This window comes from Vombatus ursinus, unplaced genomic scaffold, assembly GCF_900497805.2.
Source record: "Vombatus ursinus unplaced genomic scaffold, bare-nosed wombat genome assembly UNPS02003292.1, whole genome shotgun sequence".
In the NCBI taxonomy this organism is placed as follows: Eukaryota; Metazoa; Chordata; class Mammalia; order Diprotodontia; family Vombatidae; genus Vombatus; species Vombatus ursinus.
The window spans coordinates 19,186,381-19,204,031 of record NW_020943070.1 but is presented as its reverse complement, the minus strand read 5'-3'; the positions used below and the strand labels follow the sequence as shown (position 1 = coordinate 19,204,031).

Genomic DNA, 17,651 nt, shown 5'->3' with positions numbered 1-17,651 from the left:
CATTTCCCTTCCCCATTCCTCTTCTTCTTCCCTTCCTTTCTCTTACGGGCAAAGTCAGTTAACACATCCAAGTTTCAGTGTGGAAATGTCAATTCTGTCGAAATGAGGAGACTCATACCAGCAGTACGTACCTCATGGGATTATTGTGAGAAAATGATATAATATACATAAATTCCTTTGTAAGCATTAAAGACCTATATATAAAAGTTGGCAATTCTTTTCATTATATCCAAGTGGAAATGCCCTTTAAGTAGTTGGAATTGTCATTGGATTTTGGGGAAGAGATCAGTACTGGATGTAGATATTGGAGAGTTAATCAAGCATAGAAATCATAATTGAAGCCGTGAGAACTCAAGGTTATGCTCCCCTTAGTCTGTGAATATACTCTTTTCTATATGTATGAAATCTTAAATGCTAACTGTATTGAGAGAAAAATGATCAACAGTCACTCCAGTAGCTAAGGACATGGAAAAGCTTTGCTGTGACAGTCTAGCAGCTTGTTGAAATCAATGGATGTCTTAACACTCTCAACTTTTTTTTCCATTTGATTTCAAACAATATTCATGGCAAAATGGCCAAACAACAATATTCATTTTTGTGCTATCCATATCTTTTTCATTTGTTGGTTTTAATTGTACTATGCTTCTTTGGTGCCTATCTGAGATAGGTACAACTTCACAAGAAATGTAGTTGATCTCATGCAGGTGAGCTATCCCAACTATTTATAAATAGATGAGAGATGAAGCAAATGCAGGGATTACATTTATTTGTTGATCAATTTGCTTTGTATTTCAGAGCAGTCATCAGTGACCCAGAACAAAATTCAATAATTGGTAGCCAACAGGTACCTTATCTTCCTCTTTTCCATGAGAAGGTGCCTCTCCATCTTAGGAAACGAACACTACATGAAACAAAGTAAGACTTTTAAAAGTTGACAAATTCTAGCTGTGCTACTGGTGTGGAAGGGTTTTCCCCTTCTCCCTTTGCCTTTTTTCCTTAAAAAAAGTTTTATTTCTTCCTATAAGAGGATTAACGATGTATGCATCATTTTAAAGACTTCCTCTTATTTACAAATTAATTTTCTGGTGCTTCGTTTATAACACAGGAATGGGCTTAAGAGTCAGGAGGACCTGAGTTCAAATCCGGCCTCATACAGTTGACACTCATTAGCTGTGTGACCTTGAGCAAGTCACTTAACCCCCAATTGCCTCACCAAAAAAAAAAAAGGCAAAAAACAAACTCATCTAACTAAAGAATGGGCTTAGGATAGATTCAAATATTGATTTTTTAAAAATTCTTTTTTTTTTGATAACTCATTTAACATTGTTGCCCAACTGGCCAGTTCCACTTTCATCCCCAGTGGGGCAGCTCCTACTATTTACTACTCACAGAGGTTGTTGTTTGTCCTTCGTTCTCAGACGATGACTATGACATCAGAGAGGTGATGTCATGACACCTAAGTGGTTCCTAGTTGAATATGTACTTGGATGGATAATTTCCTTAGTTTGATTTCTCTGCTGATTACAATTATAAGCTATCCACAATCTTACATTCTTTAATATTCTTGTCCATTTCCTTCTGTAAATGTGTCACCAGTGTATTGGTTACTTTTCTCTACTTTTTTTTTTTTTGTTTGTTTGTTTAACTTCAGGCAGAAGCCTGCATATGTTTTTATGGTTGGTCTATGGGCCCAATGCCAGATTAACACAGGAGTACCTATCAGTCTGTGACTTTTGCTTCATTCATTTCATTTATTGTGATAAGGTTGCAGTTTGGCCAGAAATCCTGAGGGTCCTCCCCTGCCAAATTGATTTTTTTTAACTAGGTACAAGAGATCATTTCTGCCTCATTTCTTACCTACCTTTAATCACTGATTGGGCATTGCCTCAGACAAACTGAGACCTGGGAAAGACCTTAGTTTAAAAAAGCCAAGATCTCCCCCTGCATCTAGGGCCATCTCCAGTCATTCTGATCTATATCTGGCCACGGAACCCAAATGGCTCCAGAGGAGAAAATGAGGCTGGTGACTTTGCACAGCCCTCCCTCACTTAAATCCAATTCATCTGCACGTCATGGCATCACCCCCCTCATGTCATGCTCCTCTTTGAGAACAAAGGACAAACAACAAATTTGAACTGAGGTCTTCATGATTTCCAGTCCGGTTCTCTATTCACTGCACCGTGAAACTGTTGGTCACACATCTTCATAATCTGGGTGTAAATCACCTTGACTTCTTATTCTCACTCACCCCACGTATTAAATCAGTTGTCAGATTTTGTTTTTACCTCAATATCTCTTGCGTCAGCCCTTTTCTTTCCACTTTTACAATGACCACCCTCATCACCTCTCTCTCTGGCAATTGTAAAAGCCTCCTAATTGGTCACCTGGCCTCAAGTCCCTCCTCATTTGCATTTTTCCTCCATAAAGCAGCCAGAATGATTTTCCCAAGGTGCAGATATGACCATGTCACTTCTCTACTCAAAAAACTCCCACACTCCACTTTTCCTTCAAGCGTCACATATCAATTCTTTATAACCTGTGCCCCACTTAACCTAACCAGGCCTTATACATTATTTCCATCACTCATGTTGTATAACTCAGTCAAATTGATTTTCTTACTGTTTCTCACACATGTGACTGTAAGTCTCATATATATTAAGTACATATTATCTTCCCTTTCTAGATTGTAAATTTCCAGAGGTCTGAAACTGTTTTTGTATCCCCAGTGTCTATCATAGTATCTGGCCCATGATAGGTATTTAGCATGTGGATTAATTGCTTAATGCTCCTTGTGTAACCATGTGCATTTAAGCTCCATTGGACCTCACTTTCCTTGCCTGTAAAATGAGGAAGTTGGACTAGATCTGGGGTGGGGAACCTGTCACTTCAAGGCCACATGTGGCCCTCTAGGTCCTCAAGTGTGGCCCTTTGACTGAATCCAAACTTCACAGAACAAATCCCCTTAATTTGTTCTGTAAAACTTACATTCAGTCGAAAGACTGTACCCAAGGACTTAGAAGGTCACATGTGACCTTGAGGCTGCAGGTTCCCCACCCCTGATCTAGATGAACTCTGAATTCCCTTTCAGCTATGTCCCTTTTTAAAAAATTTTCTTTTTGCTTTTTTTTTTTTTGGTGAGGCAATTGGGGTTAAGTGACTTGCCCAAGGTCACACAGCTAGGGCGTGTAATGTATCTGAGGCCAGATTTGAACTCAAATCCTCCTGATTCCAAGGCTGGTGCTCTATCCACTGCACCACCTACCTGTCCCTCAGCTATGTTTTTTTTAACAGATCACTTGAAAACTTGCTACTGTTTTAGAAAGGAGAAGTACTTTCATTTAAGCTCCCCCCAAAATAATTAACTTTTTTCTTAACAGGATAAAAACCCATTCAACATTAACTGAAAATACACTGTCAAACAAGTTAAGATTTGATGCTCGTATTTTGTCAAGGTAATTGTGAATTTTAATATAAGCATTCCTTAACTACAAATGATACATACAAATGTTAACTTTTTTGTGAAACTTAAATATAAGAAGTTAATTTTAAGTTGATGTTATAACTGAAGAAAAACGAATTTAAATCATTTTTAATGAATGGATATGACTTACTTTGTCATGTAACAAATTATAAATAACTTTAAAATGTGAATATAAAAACACTAGCAGTTTTCTTAAATGAGAGGATATTAAAATATTAACAAGATGATTTCAAGGCAAACTAGAAAACTTATATTTAAAAAAACACTACATATTATTCTAATGAAATTATAGAAGTTTTTCTTTCACTCTTTATTTTGAATGTTTATTTAAATTTAATTTTCCTTTCAATGTTTTGGATAACATCAGAATCTTCAGTCATAAGAAGAATTTAGCTTAAGACATATTTTTGGTTTTATCTTGCCATTTTGGTTTGTTAGCTAAGGTTTGCATTTCCATTGACTTGACTTTGAAATAGATTCAGTTAACTAAAAAACTTTAATACTTTTCAACTCATCTAGGAATGGACGTGATGCTTGTAGAGAGCTGATGGGATTCTTCTTTGCACATGACAAGTCACTTACCATTTACGAGTATCGACAGTTTGGCAGTAATAGGTAAGTGCCATAACTTTACAGTCATTTTAAAGATCAGTTTGAGAGAAATGTCATAATTTCAAGATTTTTTGATTTAATTTCTAGAACAAATGCACTTCCCTTTATTCATAAAGGCATTTATAGTCATCAATATGGACGAAGAAAAGGCAAACAGTATCAACTTCAAGACTTTTATGTTGTAAGTATTATTACTTTTAAAAAATGCGAAGTCAGTTTAGCTGTTGTTTGCTTCATTGGGGTGGATGATGCAGAAGACAACACAAGAGGAAGTGAGATTAAATTAGGCTAGAAGTGAATGTGATAAAAGACAAGGAGCAATTTAAAAATTGTAGCTAACTTCAGTGTCTCAAGAATCTATGTTTTTAACTGGTAGAAGTGGGGAACCTGTGGCCTCGAGGCCACATGTGGCCCTCTAGGTCCTCAAGTGTGACCCTTTGACCGAATCAGAACTTTGGATTCAGTCAAAGGGCTGCACTTGAGGACCTAGAGGGCCACATGTGACCTCGAGGCTGCAGGTTCCCCACTTTTGTAAGACTCGCTTCACAAGTACAGACAGTTTTGTGGGTTTGTGTGGCTCAAACTATGCAGCTGGAGACCACTGGTCTGATGATGAGTATCTCTGAACTTTGGCTAGTTCTTGACCAATAGACATGCAGTCAAGTAAATAAACATTTATTAAAAATCTATTGCATGATAAGAATTGTGCTAAGTTCTGGAGATACAAAGAAAGGAAAAACAGTTCCTGCTGTCAAGAAACTTACAAATTAATGGGGAGGACAACATGAAACAACTATGCACAAACAAGACATAGTATATTAAGCTTGTCTTTGTGTAGCTTTAAGCTTAACTAGTGTAAAACTGCTCTAAGACTTCGACACACCCTGCGTAACGGATAAATTAAAGATGATCTCAGAGGGAGGGTGCTAGAAATTAAGAGAGGATTGGGAAAGGCTTATGCAGAAGGCAAGTTTTTAGCTAAGACTTGAAGAAAGTCAAAGAAATCAGGAGGTGGAGATGAGGAGAAAGACATGGGGGACAGCCAGTGAAAATTCTTGGACTTAGGAGATGGAGCATCTTATTGAAAAACAGTAAGCAGGCTGCTGTCACTGAATTGTAGATTATATGGAAGGTAGTAAGGTTTAAGAAAACTGGAGAGATAGTAAAAGACCAGGGTTTTAACTACCAAGCAGAAATTTTATATTTGATCCTTAAGGTAGTTGGGAGCCATTGGAATTTACTAAATGGATGAGAGAGACATGGTAAGACTTGTGCATTAGCAAAACTGAGAGGAGGCTGGACTGTAGTGGGGAGAGACTTGAGAACTTTTTCAGGATCAGTACTTCAAGCCTTCCCAGTTTCCTTCTTTGATGGCCTATTTGTGCCCAATCTGTAGTAGAGCCTTCTGAGCTTGTATTGGTCTGATTGGGCACAGTTGGACACACTCTACCTTGACTCCAACACAGTGATATCGTTTTGGTCCTCTAAGGACAACAAGCGACCAGTTTCCCGTAGGTTACTGTCCAGAGCCAGTGCTTTCCTAGTGAAACCTTCAGGAACCCAGAGTCACTTCTACATGAAAAAAAATATTGTGTGCACACAATTGTTTGCATGTTATCTTCTCCATTTGAATGTGAGCTCCTCGAGGGCAGAATTTTTTTTTAAACGTTTCTCTTTGTGTATACGCACATGTGTATACATATATACTCTTTAAAAATAATGGTACGCGACAGAAGTATTATATATAAGATATATATATGTATGTATATATCCATATTGGCATACTCTAAAAAGACAACTCTGCCTGGCAGAAGTATTACATATAATTTACATGTATGTGTATGTGTATATCCACACATATATATATTTAAAAGCATAATGAGATAGTAACTAACTGCTTTATTTGTGTACCCTTCTCTATTTTCCATACCTTCCTCAGTGCACCTCTTAAAATGCTTTGTTGTCATTCTTTTTTTCATGTCTATCATTACCCAACAACTTCCCCCTGCTTAGTAAAAGCCCCTGCCTTATATCAAATATGTGTGATCAAGCAAAACAAATCAATGGTGACTCCCTTCAAAGAAACCAATCAACCCCCACCAAAAAAAAGACAAAAAACCTCTTCCTACTCTGTAAAGTAAGGAAAGCTAAACCTCATCCTACTAATCAAAATGCCATCTTTTATATAGTAACATCACCATCTATTGGAACTTTAGGATACTGACTCTAAAAACACTTAATAACAAGGGAGCTTTGTGTTTTTATAGCTAAACACTGGGATAAACTACCAAGGGAAATAACAATTTCTGTTCTCTAGATATTTTAAAATTATTTTTTCAGCTCTTTCCCTTCACCTCTTTAAAGTCACATAATTAGGACAAAAGATATCTTGATATCCTTATTAGTAGTGTGATTCTGGTTGGAGGGAAAACGCTTGGTCAAGGCTAATTTATTACACACTATGTTATGATCAGGTACCAGTAACAATTTCCATGATTGGATTAATATTATCTATCTATCTATCTACTTATACCTATATATACAAATATCTCTATATACTATTTATATTTACTATATCTCCATCTATTTATCTATCTACCTATGTTTATATATAGTTATACCCATATATACTGTATATGTTTACTATATCGCTCCCTATATCTCTGTATGGTATATCTATGTATAATATGATATGATATGATATGATATGAGATATGATATGACACGACATAATATAACATGATATGATATAACATAATGTAATATAATATAATATAATTTTACTGTATTTTCATCTATCCATTCATCTAGTAAAGCTTTGTTTTCACTTTGGTCTCTGCTAACTTCCATTCTAATAATCTATAAAATGAGAAAAATATAACAAGATTAGACTAATTGTATTTGTGATATATTGCTATAATTTAGAGAGAAAGCATGGTAATAATGGCTAGATGATGTAAAATGAGAAGACAGTTGAAAGTTTTGACTCTGTCACTGGGTAGTAGGATGCATGCAGGGAAGTAATGTAGCTTCATGGTGCACTTGTGTCTTCATCTGTAAAACAGGGTTTTGAATACTTGCCATCTTCTAGTATTATTGAGGCTCAACTGAGACAAAAATATTATCTAAAGTGTTTTGTAAATCTTAAGATGATTTAGCATCTTCAATATGGTATCAGTCCCTCACTTAATGGCTACTTGGGTTGTTATATTGTTTATATATACAAACTGTGTTCACATACTTACTTGCCTTTTTTGACTAAGGAGATTTCAATCACCTAGTTTAATAAAGGAACCCACTGGAATGAGTTTATGAATAAGACTGTGATTACAACACCCAGTGATTAAATCCAAATCATTTCTCTGGTTTTGTTTAAGAACTAAATGACTATATTATTCTTTGATTTTATTCTTTGTGATAAAAATGTTACTAGAATGTAATGCAGGAACGATTCAAAGCATATGTTGATATTAACATTTTATTAGGACTTTTGCCTCTACTTGTATTCTAACCTTATGTCTTCGAATACAGAAATTCTTAACCTGGGTTCCATGGATCTCTAAGTGTTCATGGATCGATTTTGGAGGGGTCTCCAAACTTGAATGGGAAAAAAATGACATCTTTATTTCAACATAATTTTTTTTTTTTGCAATTCAATGTATTTTGCTGTGTGCATTTAAAAATATTCTTGAGAAGGGGCTCATAGGCTTTACTTGCAAAGAAGTCTGTAATAGAAAAAAGATTAAAGATTCCTGTTCTAACAGAAAAATCTCCCAATAATAACTTTTTACATTTTAATCAAAGCTTCCCAGGTGTTTGTACTGTCAGGAAAGTAAAACATTTTCTTATTTGTAATATTATAATTCAGATTCTTTCAGATTACAAAAGGTTCATTTGCTGAAAGGTAAACTTGACATTTTAGTAACAGTTCTTAAATCCCTCCCTTCTTCCTTGCAAAGAACAAGTAATATCAAGACTGTGAGTACCAACTAAGATAATTACATGAAAAGTTTTGTCTTCATATTCAGAATGTTTTTTATTATTGTGTTATCTCAGAACCTGACAAAATTGCTTGGATATTTCATTGGGTTATATATATATTTTTTGAGTTGAGGATATTTTGAGTTATATAATGAAATATAAAATATTTTTGTAAACTATATACAACTTTCTTCAGAAATAAGTCAATTTAACAAGCATTTTTAAAGTACTTACTCTGTGCCAGGCATTATGCTGAGTGCTGGGGATGCAAAGAAAAGTAAAAATAGAATCTCTGCCCTCAAAAAGCTCATATTCTAATAGGAGGGAAGTTGGAGACAACATGTAAACAACTCTGCACGTACAAGAGATACAGTTTGAATTTTAATAAATTGACATTGATGTTACACTGATAAAAATTAATGAAATGATGAATTACTTTTGAGGGGAAAATCCTTTACATTCCCTTGGGTGACTTGAAAAAATAAAAAAAAGACTCCTAAGTAGATTTAGCATACTTTTTAATCATTGGTTCTTTTAAGATACATATTCCCTCCCAAAAGGTGATATGAGCTTAATCCTACATCCCTGTTATTTCCTCTCTCATTCCCTGCTTTGTTTGATAGAGCAAGACAATCTTGAAGAATTGGAACCAAAACTCATTTATTTACTTATTGCTGAGAGACCTTATGGTGTAGGAGACAGCCAGGAAGATGTGGGTTCAAGTCCTATCTCTAACACATACTTAGGGAACTCTAAAATTATAAGCTGCAGAGCAGATGCTATCTGCATTGGTAGAAAGAGTTTTCTCATTTGGGAGTTTCTTATGACAATGAATTCATAGGTCCAGTCCTTAGCTCTGTTTCGATTGCTAGTTAGCTCATGTGCTTCTAAAGTTGTGTTGATCTAATGCCTTGTGCACAATGGAGGCTTAATAAGTAAGTGTTCAGTGAATAAATGAAACTCAGTTCTGATATATCCACCATCACAGAAAGAAACTTGGTGTTTGACCACAGACTACCCACTAACCCCTTTGTATACATTTCGCCATCTTGGGCTTCTCTAATAATTAAGAGGGCAGTGAAAAGTGTGGAGAGTTAATAGCAAAATCTACCATCACTTAAAACACATGGCTATTGGGGCAGCTAGGTGGCTCAATGGCATTGACCCTGCAGTCAGGAGGACCTGAGTTCAAATCTGGCCTCAGACCAAACACTTGACACTTACTAGCTGTGTGACCCTGTGTGAGTCACTTAGCCCCAGTTGTCTAAAAAAACCAATCAAACAAAAATACATAACTATGGCTAATTAGTGCCATTTTTATATATTGGAGAAGTCATATTTTATGTTGAACTGAGTTTTCCTTTGGCATGACCTGTTCAGTTTTTTATTTTGAGCAAAAAAAAAATCACTTGAGTTTCATTATTTATTTAATTGAATGACATTTAAAGATGAATTCTTCTATTTCTTGTAGGAAATTTATAGAATTAACCAAAATCTACATGGTTGTCCCATGACATATGGGCATACTTTTTTTTTCTTTTTTGTGAGGCAATTGGGGTTAAGTGACTTGCCCAGAGTCACATAGCTAGTGAGTGTTATGTGTCTGAGGCTGGATTTGAACTCAGGTCCTCCTGACTCCAGGGCCAGTGCTCTATCCACTGCACCACCTAGCTGCCCCTCCCATGACATACTTTTTTGGGATTATTAAAATACTCTGTGCTAAGTACCATGCAGTATTAAGCTAGTAGTCTTGAAACTCTTTATAGTCTATGTGCTTCATAGCTGCAAATAATTCCTTTTTGTCATTGTCTTCAGGGTGCTAACTTGACATTTTTGAGTTCTTATCATCTTAGTCTTCCAGAAAGTATAAAAGAAAATCCATTAATTACACTTCGAGTCACCCATGTTGATCAGCTAACTTTGGACAGTCTCAGGTAAGTTCCAGACCAATTTGTCATTTAGAGAGTGCAATGGGAGAAGAACAACATAGGTCATGAATAACCTTAAATTGTCAATCTTTCCTCCAAGGAGTTTTAATGTTTAGGTCATTTAACACCCCCAAAACATTACACAGTCTACAGTTTTACATCATATTCTATACAATATTATGCATGTTATATGTAAGTGGAGGAAAGGCAGTGGCAAGTGAATAATATAAAATAAATAAGAAATAAATTTTAAGAAGAAATTTAAGAAGATCTTTATCTTATTCTTAGGCTTTGAATTTTATTACATTATCAAGATAATAAAAATTTTAAATCATGTATTATTTCATTGATGGCAGAAATTAATATCTTTAAAATGATATTTGGGCATTATAAAAAATAACAAAATAACTCAGATTTTCAATTTTGGTCACTTTATACAACAATAATTCCTTACTTTATTTATTAGTGTGAATAATGAATCCTTGGAAGTAGTAGCATATATTTGAATCAACTTCAAATTTAAAGTTAAAGTTATATAAATTATAATTATAAATATAAATAATAAAAATAAATTATAAATTATAAAAAAATTATATAAAAAAGGGTAATTGGTTCTAAACCAGTGGAAATATGAGGCGCAAACTTGAATAATGTGACCGCTTCAGGGAATTTATTATTCACACTAATTGGGATCTAGCTGTACTTTATTGTATTATTGTTACTGTGGCATTTATTTGTAGTTACAATCCTGTTTTAACTAAATATCAAAGTATTGCAGATGTTACTATTACTTTATTAAATTATTAAAATGTATATGATGAAATCCAAATTTTATTTATATTCATGCTCGTGCTCAATGTAAACCATCAAAAATTTTATCCTTTTTTCCAATATTTTAATGTTCTGCTTTTTTTTCCTGACAAAAAGATTTACTGCTTCATAAATGCAAATTCGTTGAAAGTATCATTGAAGTGACTTTTAAAAAAATGAACAGAACATTTAAAAGAGGCTCTTGTTATATTTTATGATTTTACCTCTTGATTGAGGGCTATTCCATTCTTTTGTTTGATTGGAAGTTTTCTTTTTCTTGAGAGAAAAAAATGACTTGTATAGATTCAGAGAAGTTCTGAAAGGAGGACTGAGGCCTTTACAGGAGGCAAGAATCTCCTCTAACTTTTATAAATGTTCTAATTGCAGAAAAAAATTTATGGAAAATGGAGATGATTTGAGTGAACAAGAGGCCAGCGACAGAAGTGTCTTCAAGAGTATACAGGGTTTGTATCATTACTGCCTTTCTGTATTTTACTTAAATGTTTAGTCTCCTTACTAGTCATAAATAGGCATTTCTACATGTTTTCAAAGTCATGGGATAATAAGATCATAGTTTTAGAGCAGGAAGGAACCTTGTAAGTCATCAGGTCAAACTCCACCATTTTACAGAGGAGGAAACAGAGGCCCAGATAGGTGAAATTATTTATTTGTCCACAACACAGATTGTGTGTGGCGGAGCTGTAATCTGAATTCAGGTCTTCTAATTCCAAATCCACTACTTTCTCCATTGTGTCTCAGTGTTATCTCTTCCTTCCTTCCTTCCTTCCTTCCTTCCTTCCTTCCTTCCTTCCTTGCTTCCTTCCTTCCTTCCCTTTTCCTTTCCCCTTCCCTTTTTCCTTTCCTCTTCTCTTTTTCCTTTTCCCTTCTCTTTTTCCTTTTCTCTTTTTCCCTTCCCTTCTCTTCCCTTCTTCTCTTCCCTTCACTTCCCTTCCTTTCCCTTCGCTTTCCTTCCCTTTTTCTTTTGCTAATTGTGTGTGGGTGTATCTTTCTTCTTCAATACAGTATTTATCATCATGACAGTTATATTTAACTGAATGGCAGAATTGTATGAAGTACGAGCTTGTGAAATCTATCAGCTACTAGAATATATGGTTGAAAAAATGAATTGAGTGAAACGTAGATTATTTTCGCTAAGGAAGTTTGACCTTACTTCATGCATTATTAACTTTGCCAGTAAGTTGTATAACAGCACGGTATAGTGAGTGGAGTAGGAGCCAGAAGACCTGGCTGGATTCTAAACTTGTCTTTGTTGCTTTTATTAACACTATGAGGTTGGACATTTCTTTGAGGCCCAATGTTCTCATCCCAATGCTCCCACTCATCTGTAAAATGGGAATAATGGTATCTATTCTATTTGTCTTATAAGAGACAAATGAAATAATAGTTATGAAAGTTCCTTGAAAACTGCAGAGTATTACTCACACGTAAGGTAGTATTGTTATATACACACAACGATCCAACTTCTGTCATATACTGGGTAGGTGACTGAGCAAATCATTTAACCTGTCAGTGCAGGAGATAGTTCTGTAAGACTCCGAGTTACAAAGCACTTACTTATTTGTATTGGTAAGGAGAGTTTACTCATTGAAAATTCCCGCTATTAATAAAATTGGAGCGTTAATATAAAAACCACGTATAGCAAATACAGGGTGGGGGGCAATATAGTTGAATACATGATAAAAATCATACTAAGCCCTAACAGTCACTTCAAAGTGTACCCTCCCTTTGTCATAGATCAATCATCAAACATTTGTTAAGCACCTATTATGTTCTAGGCACTGAGAATACAAGTAAAATGGGTGAAATAATCCCTGTTTGCAAGGAGTTGTTATTCTAGTAGGAAAGACAAGCAAAAAAAGATCTTATAATGTACATAACACACAAACACACATAATAAGCATGCACATATAAACAGGTAGTTAAATATAAGGTAGTTTAGTAAGAAGTCTGTATGTGCATTGACTTGTCCCACTCAATCTGTAAGAAAAGTTTATCAATAGAAATTGTCCATGTGATCAGTATATACCCATTAGACAGTAGAATGCTTTAAAGTATTTCACACATGGGAATTTTTTTGACTCATTAACATTTAAGAAGCCATCCTACCTATGAAATGCTGTTCCATGTATCCAGGAGAATTTACAAGGTTATTACACTTATATTATAAAACTCAGAGCTTTAGAGGGTCTTACAGGGATCTTAGAGGTCCACTTTCTGACCAATGGATGAGTCTCATTTCTAGTCTACCAAACAAATGTTTCCTTAGCCTCTTTAACATCTCCAATGTCATTTCTACCCTCATGACATCTCAGTGCTTCAGTAATATCTCTCACTTCTTTTAAATTATTCAACCAGTAGTTTAGGCACCTCTAACTACTGTTTTGAACTATTGGAATGGCTTCCTAATTGGTCTCCTTGCCTCAAGTATCTCCCTATTCTAACAAATCCTCTACACAGCTGCCAATGTGATTTTTACTAAAGTGCCTATCTGACCATGTCTCTGTCCACATATCTGATCATGAATCTACCCCATTCAAGCATCAGTGGCTTTGATCTCTATAATCCTTTGATTGGCATTTAAAGCCCTATACATCCTGTTCCCAACCTACCTTTCTGGCCTTATTCTCCTTCATGCATGCATATCTGTAGTCCAGTCACACTGTCCTTATTACTGCTCTTCTCAAGATATTCCATCTCCCATCTTCATGCCTTTGCATTGGCCGTCTCTCATTCCTGAAAGCACTGTCTCCTCACCTTTACTTCTTGGAATCTCTAACTTCCTTCAAGGCTCAGGTCAAGTACCATATTCTACATGATATCCTTTCTGACTGTACCGGCTGCTAGTGCTTTCCTCTTCAAACTATCTTGTATCTATCTTGTATAGACCTCTACGTGTATACGTTGTTTCCTGTCGCTAGACCGTAAAGACCTGGAGGGCAGGGACTATTTCACTTTTTGTTTTTGTACCCCAAGTGATTAGTACAGTGCCTGGCATATATGGGGCACTTAATCATATTTTTAATTGCTTGAAAGCTAGTTTACTTCTTTAGGAGGCAGTTCATTCTATTTTTGGACATCATAAATTGCTAGGAAGTTTATTTTTTTAATCTTTAGTGAGTCAAAATATGCCTTCCTGTAACTTCTATCCATGAAGATAAGTATGTGTATAACCACTTGTCCATATATAAAGTTTTATCCAAATACTGCAAGAGAGCCCTTGTTTCCTTACTAAGAGACAGCTTTATACCACAACAAGAGCATTAGGTTTGGATTTGAGTTTCCATTCCATTTCTGCTATGTACTATCTATAACCCTGAGGATGTCTCTTAAGCTCTTGGGCCTACAGTTTTCTTATTTATAAAATAAATAGATTTATTGTACTTAGTTTCCACATGTTCAGGTGGTAGCAAGGTGTTCATTTTCTTTAGGAAGGTGTAGCTCCTCCTGTTTGAGGCTCATCTGAGTTGGAAGGGTAGACAGAGACTTGAACTGTCACTGGTAAATGAGATCAAGTGTAAATAAATAAATAGAACTGTTCAACTCTTAGCACAGTGTCTGCCACAGGGTTAGTGCTAAATGGTTGTTGTCCATCATCATCCAAGAAGAGCAAAAAAACATCACTATGTTGGGATCAAGGTTCAGTGTATCTGACTGTAGCTAATCAGACCAATACAAACGTGGAAGGCTCTACCATAGGTCAGGCACAAATAGTCCATATGAACATTTGAAGTTGATATGGCTCTAAATTTGTGCATCTCACATTTCTTTTGAGCTACTGCAATTCTGCTTTGCTCATAGAGCACGGCTCCTTCTTTGATGTGGGCATGCCATGCTGGCTGGTTCTTTTCCAGTGTTGCCCATGTTTCACAATTGATTCCAGAGTTCTTTAGAGAGACCTTGAGAGTGTTCTTGTATTACTTCTTCTGACTTCCATGTGAGTTCCCCAGGTTAGCCACGTTGTTCGAATGCCAGATGTATGTTTGCCTAAAAGCCTATTTTATAGAGAACTCACAAAAGGCAAGTGCTCCCATGGACGTCAGAAGAAGTGATACAAGGTGCTTAATAAATGCTTATTGATTAATTGATTAATATATTCCATAAATGACAGATGACAAAGAAGGAAAAAATGGTCATTTCCAATGGTTATTTCTGAGAAGAGGAAGATGACATAAGACTTTATAGAGGAGGTTTCATTGGAACTAGATCTTGCAGGGTGGGTGAGTTCATCAAATAAAAAGGTATAAAGGATAGATATTTGAGGTTTACAGAACAGTGTAGACAGAAGTATAGATGCAGGAGAGTATAGGACATATCAAGGAAGTGGTAGGTAATCTGGTTTAGATGAAGCTTTAAATATGGGCGGAAGGGCAAGAGTGTGAAATAAGCTGGAAACTTAAGGCAGCACCACACTGTGGAGAGGCTTAAGTGGTAGAACTTAAAATTAAAAAAAAAAAAGCTTTGAATTTTATCAATTAGGCTGTAGGGAATCATTGAAGGGTTTTGAGCTATGTGGTGACAGTAAATCTATGCTTCAGGAAGATTAATCTGGCAGAGCTAAAGAGGAACGGGAAAAAGATGTTTTCTGAATTAGTTTGTATTTCAAATCCCCAATGACCATTTTCTCTACTTTTGTTTTAGTTCTGAATATCAGAACATTGAATCTGAACAAATATCTTAGATATTTTTCTTTGATGTTTTTTGTTTTTACATCACCTTTATTTCCCGGTATATCTTCCCTAATCATTTTTTCCCAGAGTCATTTCTTATAATAAGGGATATATGTATTTTTAAACCAGCAAAACCAATTTGTCAACCAAGTCTACATTCATACTGCATACAATAAAAAATTTCATCAAAGGACTGTTCATATTTTGACAGGATTGGGAACATCATTCTGGCAGTTGGATGAGAAAGAAAACAGACTTCCATGTTAGACAAATTTTAAACAGGTCCTAAAAGTATTTCATTTAATAGGAGCATCTCACAGAAAAGGGGCTGATATCCCTGTTTTGGTTATGTGCTGTTTATTAGGCATCATTTAAAATTTTGATTCCTCACATTCTATTTTACCTTTGCATTCTCTATTGCACATATTAATTTTTTTTCACATCCACACCAAGAACCAGGTCTCCTTCCCTTCCTTAGTTTCTAAGTGTGGGATTTATTGTACTCAGTTTCCACATGTTCAAGTGTTAGAAAGGTGTTCATTTTCTTTAGAAAGGCATGGCTCCTCTTGTTTGAGGCTCACCTCAGTTAGGGAGCAATAGTTGGAAGGGTGGACAGAGCCTTGAACTGTCACTTTTTGGTAAATGAGCCCAAGTATATTCCTTGTTATTATTTATGTGATGAGATACACAGTCAGATTCGTTATCTAAATCAAACCAAGCGTTTTGTTTGGAACAAAACAAAAAAAATTTTTTTCTTTGATAGTTATAGCTAGCAGTTTCTTTTTCATTCTTTTACTTTTAACTTGTTAGGCAAAATTTGTTAAGAAACAAATTTATTTGTATCCTATTTCCTGAGAATAAAGCAGAATGTTGACTTAAAAATTGAAGTAAATGAAATCAATTGGGTGTGGAGGAAAAATGAGGAAACTAAGAACATGACCCTAGATGATTTTGGCAGGGAAAATTATTTTAAATTCATCCATATCATTTATCCCTCCAACATGACTGTATAGAAGTAACATTGGTTCCTGGCATATAGTAGGTGTGTGTAAGTAAATTCTTATTGACTGATTTAAGGATTTCAAAGTCATTTAGAACTATCAATACCACCAACATAGCATCATAGGTGTTCTTTCAAATGACTTGTTTGGGAGAATCCAAGTAGTGAGACTAGAAATGGTAGTATTTGGCCACAATAGAAAAAAGTAGGAGGTTTATACACTGATAAGCAATCCATTGCTTTTTTTCCCCCTTTCTTTCTCCAAACCGTATGATAAAACTTCTGCCACAGGGTGGTGCTACAGCTCTGGTTTATTTGCCAGATTGCTTAACTGAGCCTCTGTAGTGAAAATGTGGTATCCTTCAAACTTTGCAAATAGGTACCTTACTTCAGTAGTATCGAAAGAGTCAACAGTTAACCAGTGTGGACAGTGGCTTCTATTATCTGTAAGTCTGTATGTCCCTTTGGCTTCATATAATATCAGGCTAGATGACACAGGGGGCAGAGCTCTGGACCTGGAGTTAGGAAGACCTAAGTTCAAATATGGCATCAGAAACTTAGTAGCTGTGTGAGCCGGGGCAAATCACTCTACCTCTTCTTGCCTCACTTTCCTCATCTGTAAGATGGGGATAATAATTGCACCTATCTCCCAGGGTTGTTGTGAGGATGAAATGAAAAAATAATAAAAAAATACTGGCATATAGTGTCATATAAATGTTAGCTATTATTATTTACTCTCAATATGGATTACTTTGACCATGTCATTTTCATGTGGAAAAAAAGTCAATTCCAATTTGATTTATTCCTGAATAAAATGTTTAGTTTTTATTTTCTCTCTTTTCTTGCTGAACAGATCTATTAAAAGAGAAATTACATGAAAGAGCTGTTCGTATTCTAACAGGATTGGGAAAACACTTTCGGCATTTGGACAAGAAAAAGAATGGTCTTCTCTGTAAGGCGGATTTTAAACAGGCCCTAAAAGTATTTCACTTAGAGGTGCCTGAAAAGGTATGTCCAACAGAAACTCAGTTTGCATTCCTCCTTTTGGGATCTGTGCAGTTCTGGGACATCTTTGTCTTTCTTAGACTCATCTTCTTCTTTAAATCCCCCACTTGCTTGATCAAGTTGGTAAAACAAGACAAAACAAAACA

General features: G+C 35.4%; 1 protein-coding gene across 1 annotated transcript in view; it reads left to right on the top strand.

Annotated features, from left to right (window-relative positions):
- Positions 1–17,651, top strand: part of CAPS2 (calcyphosine 2) — a 54,457-nt gene that overhangs the window by 17,242 nt on the left and 19,564 nt on the right. Inside the window, exons 8-14 of the mRNA XM_027873614.1 lie at positions 796–915; positions 3,378–3,452; positions 4,001–4,096; positions 4,181–4,274; positions 9,890–10,008; positions 11,200–11,276; positions 17,354–17,508. Coding sequence (XP_027729415.1) covers positions 796–915; positions 3,378–3,452; positions 4,001–4,096; positions 4,181–4,274; positions 9,890–10,008; positions 11,200–11,276; positions 17,354–17,508 — 736 coding nt within the window. The remainder of the gene's footprint in view (positions 1–795; positions 916–3,377; positions 3,453–4,000; positions 4,097–4,180; positions 4,275–9,889; positions 10,009–11,199; positions 11,277–17,353; positions 17,509–17,651) is intronic.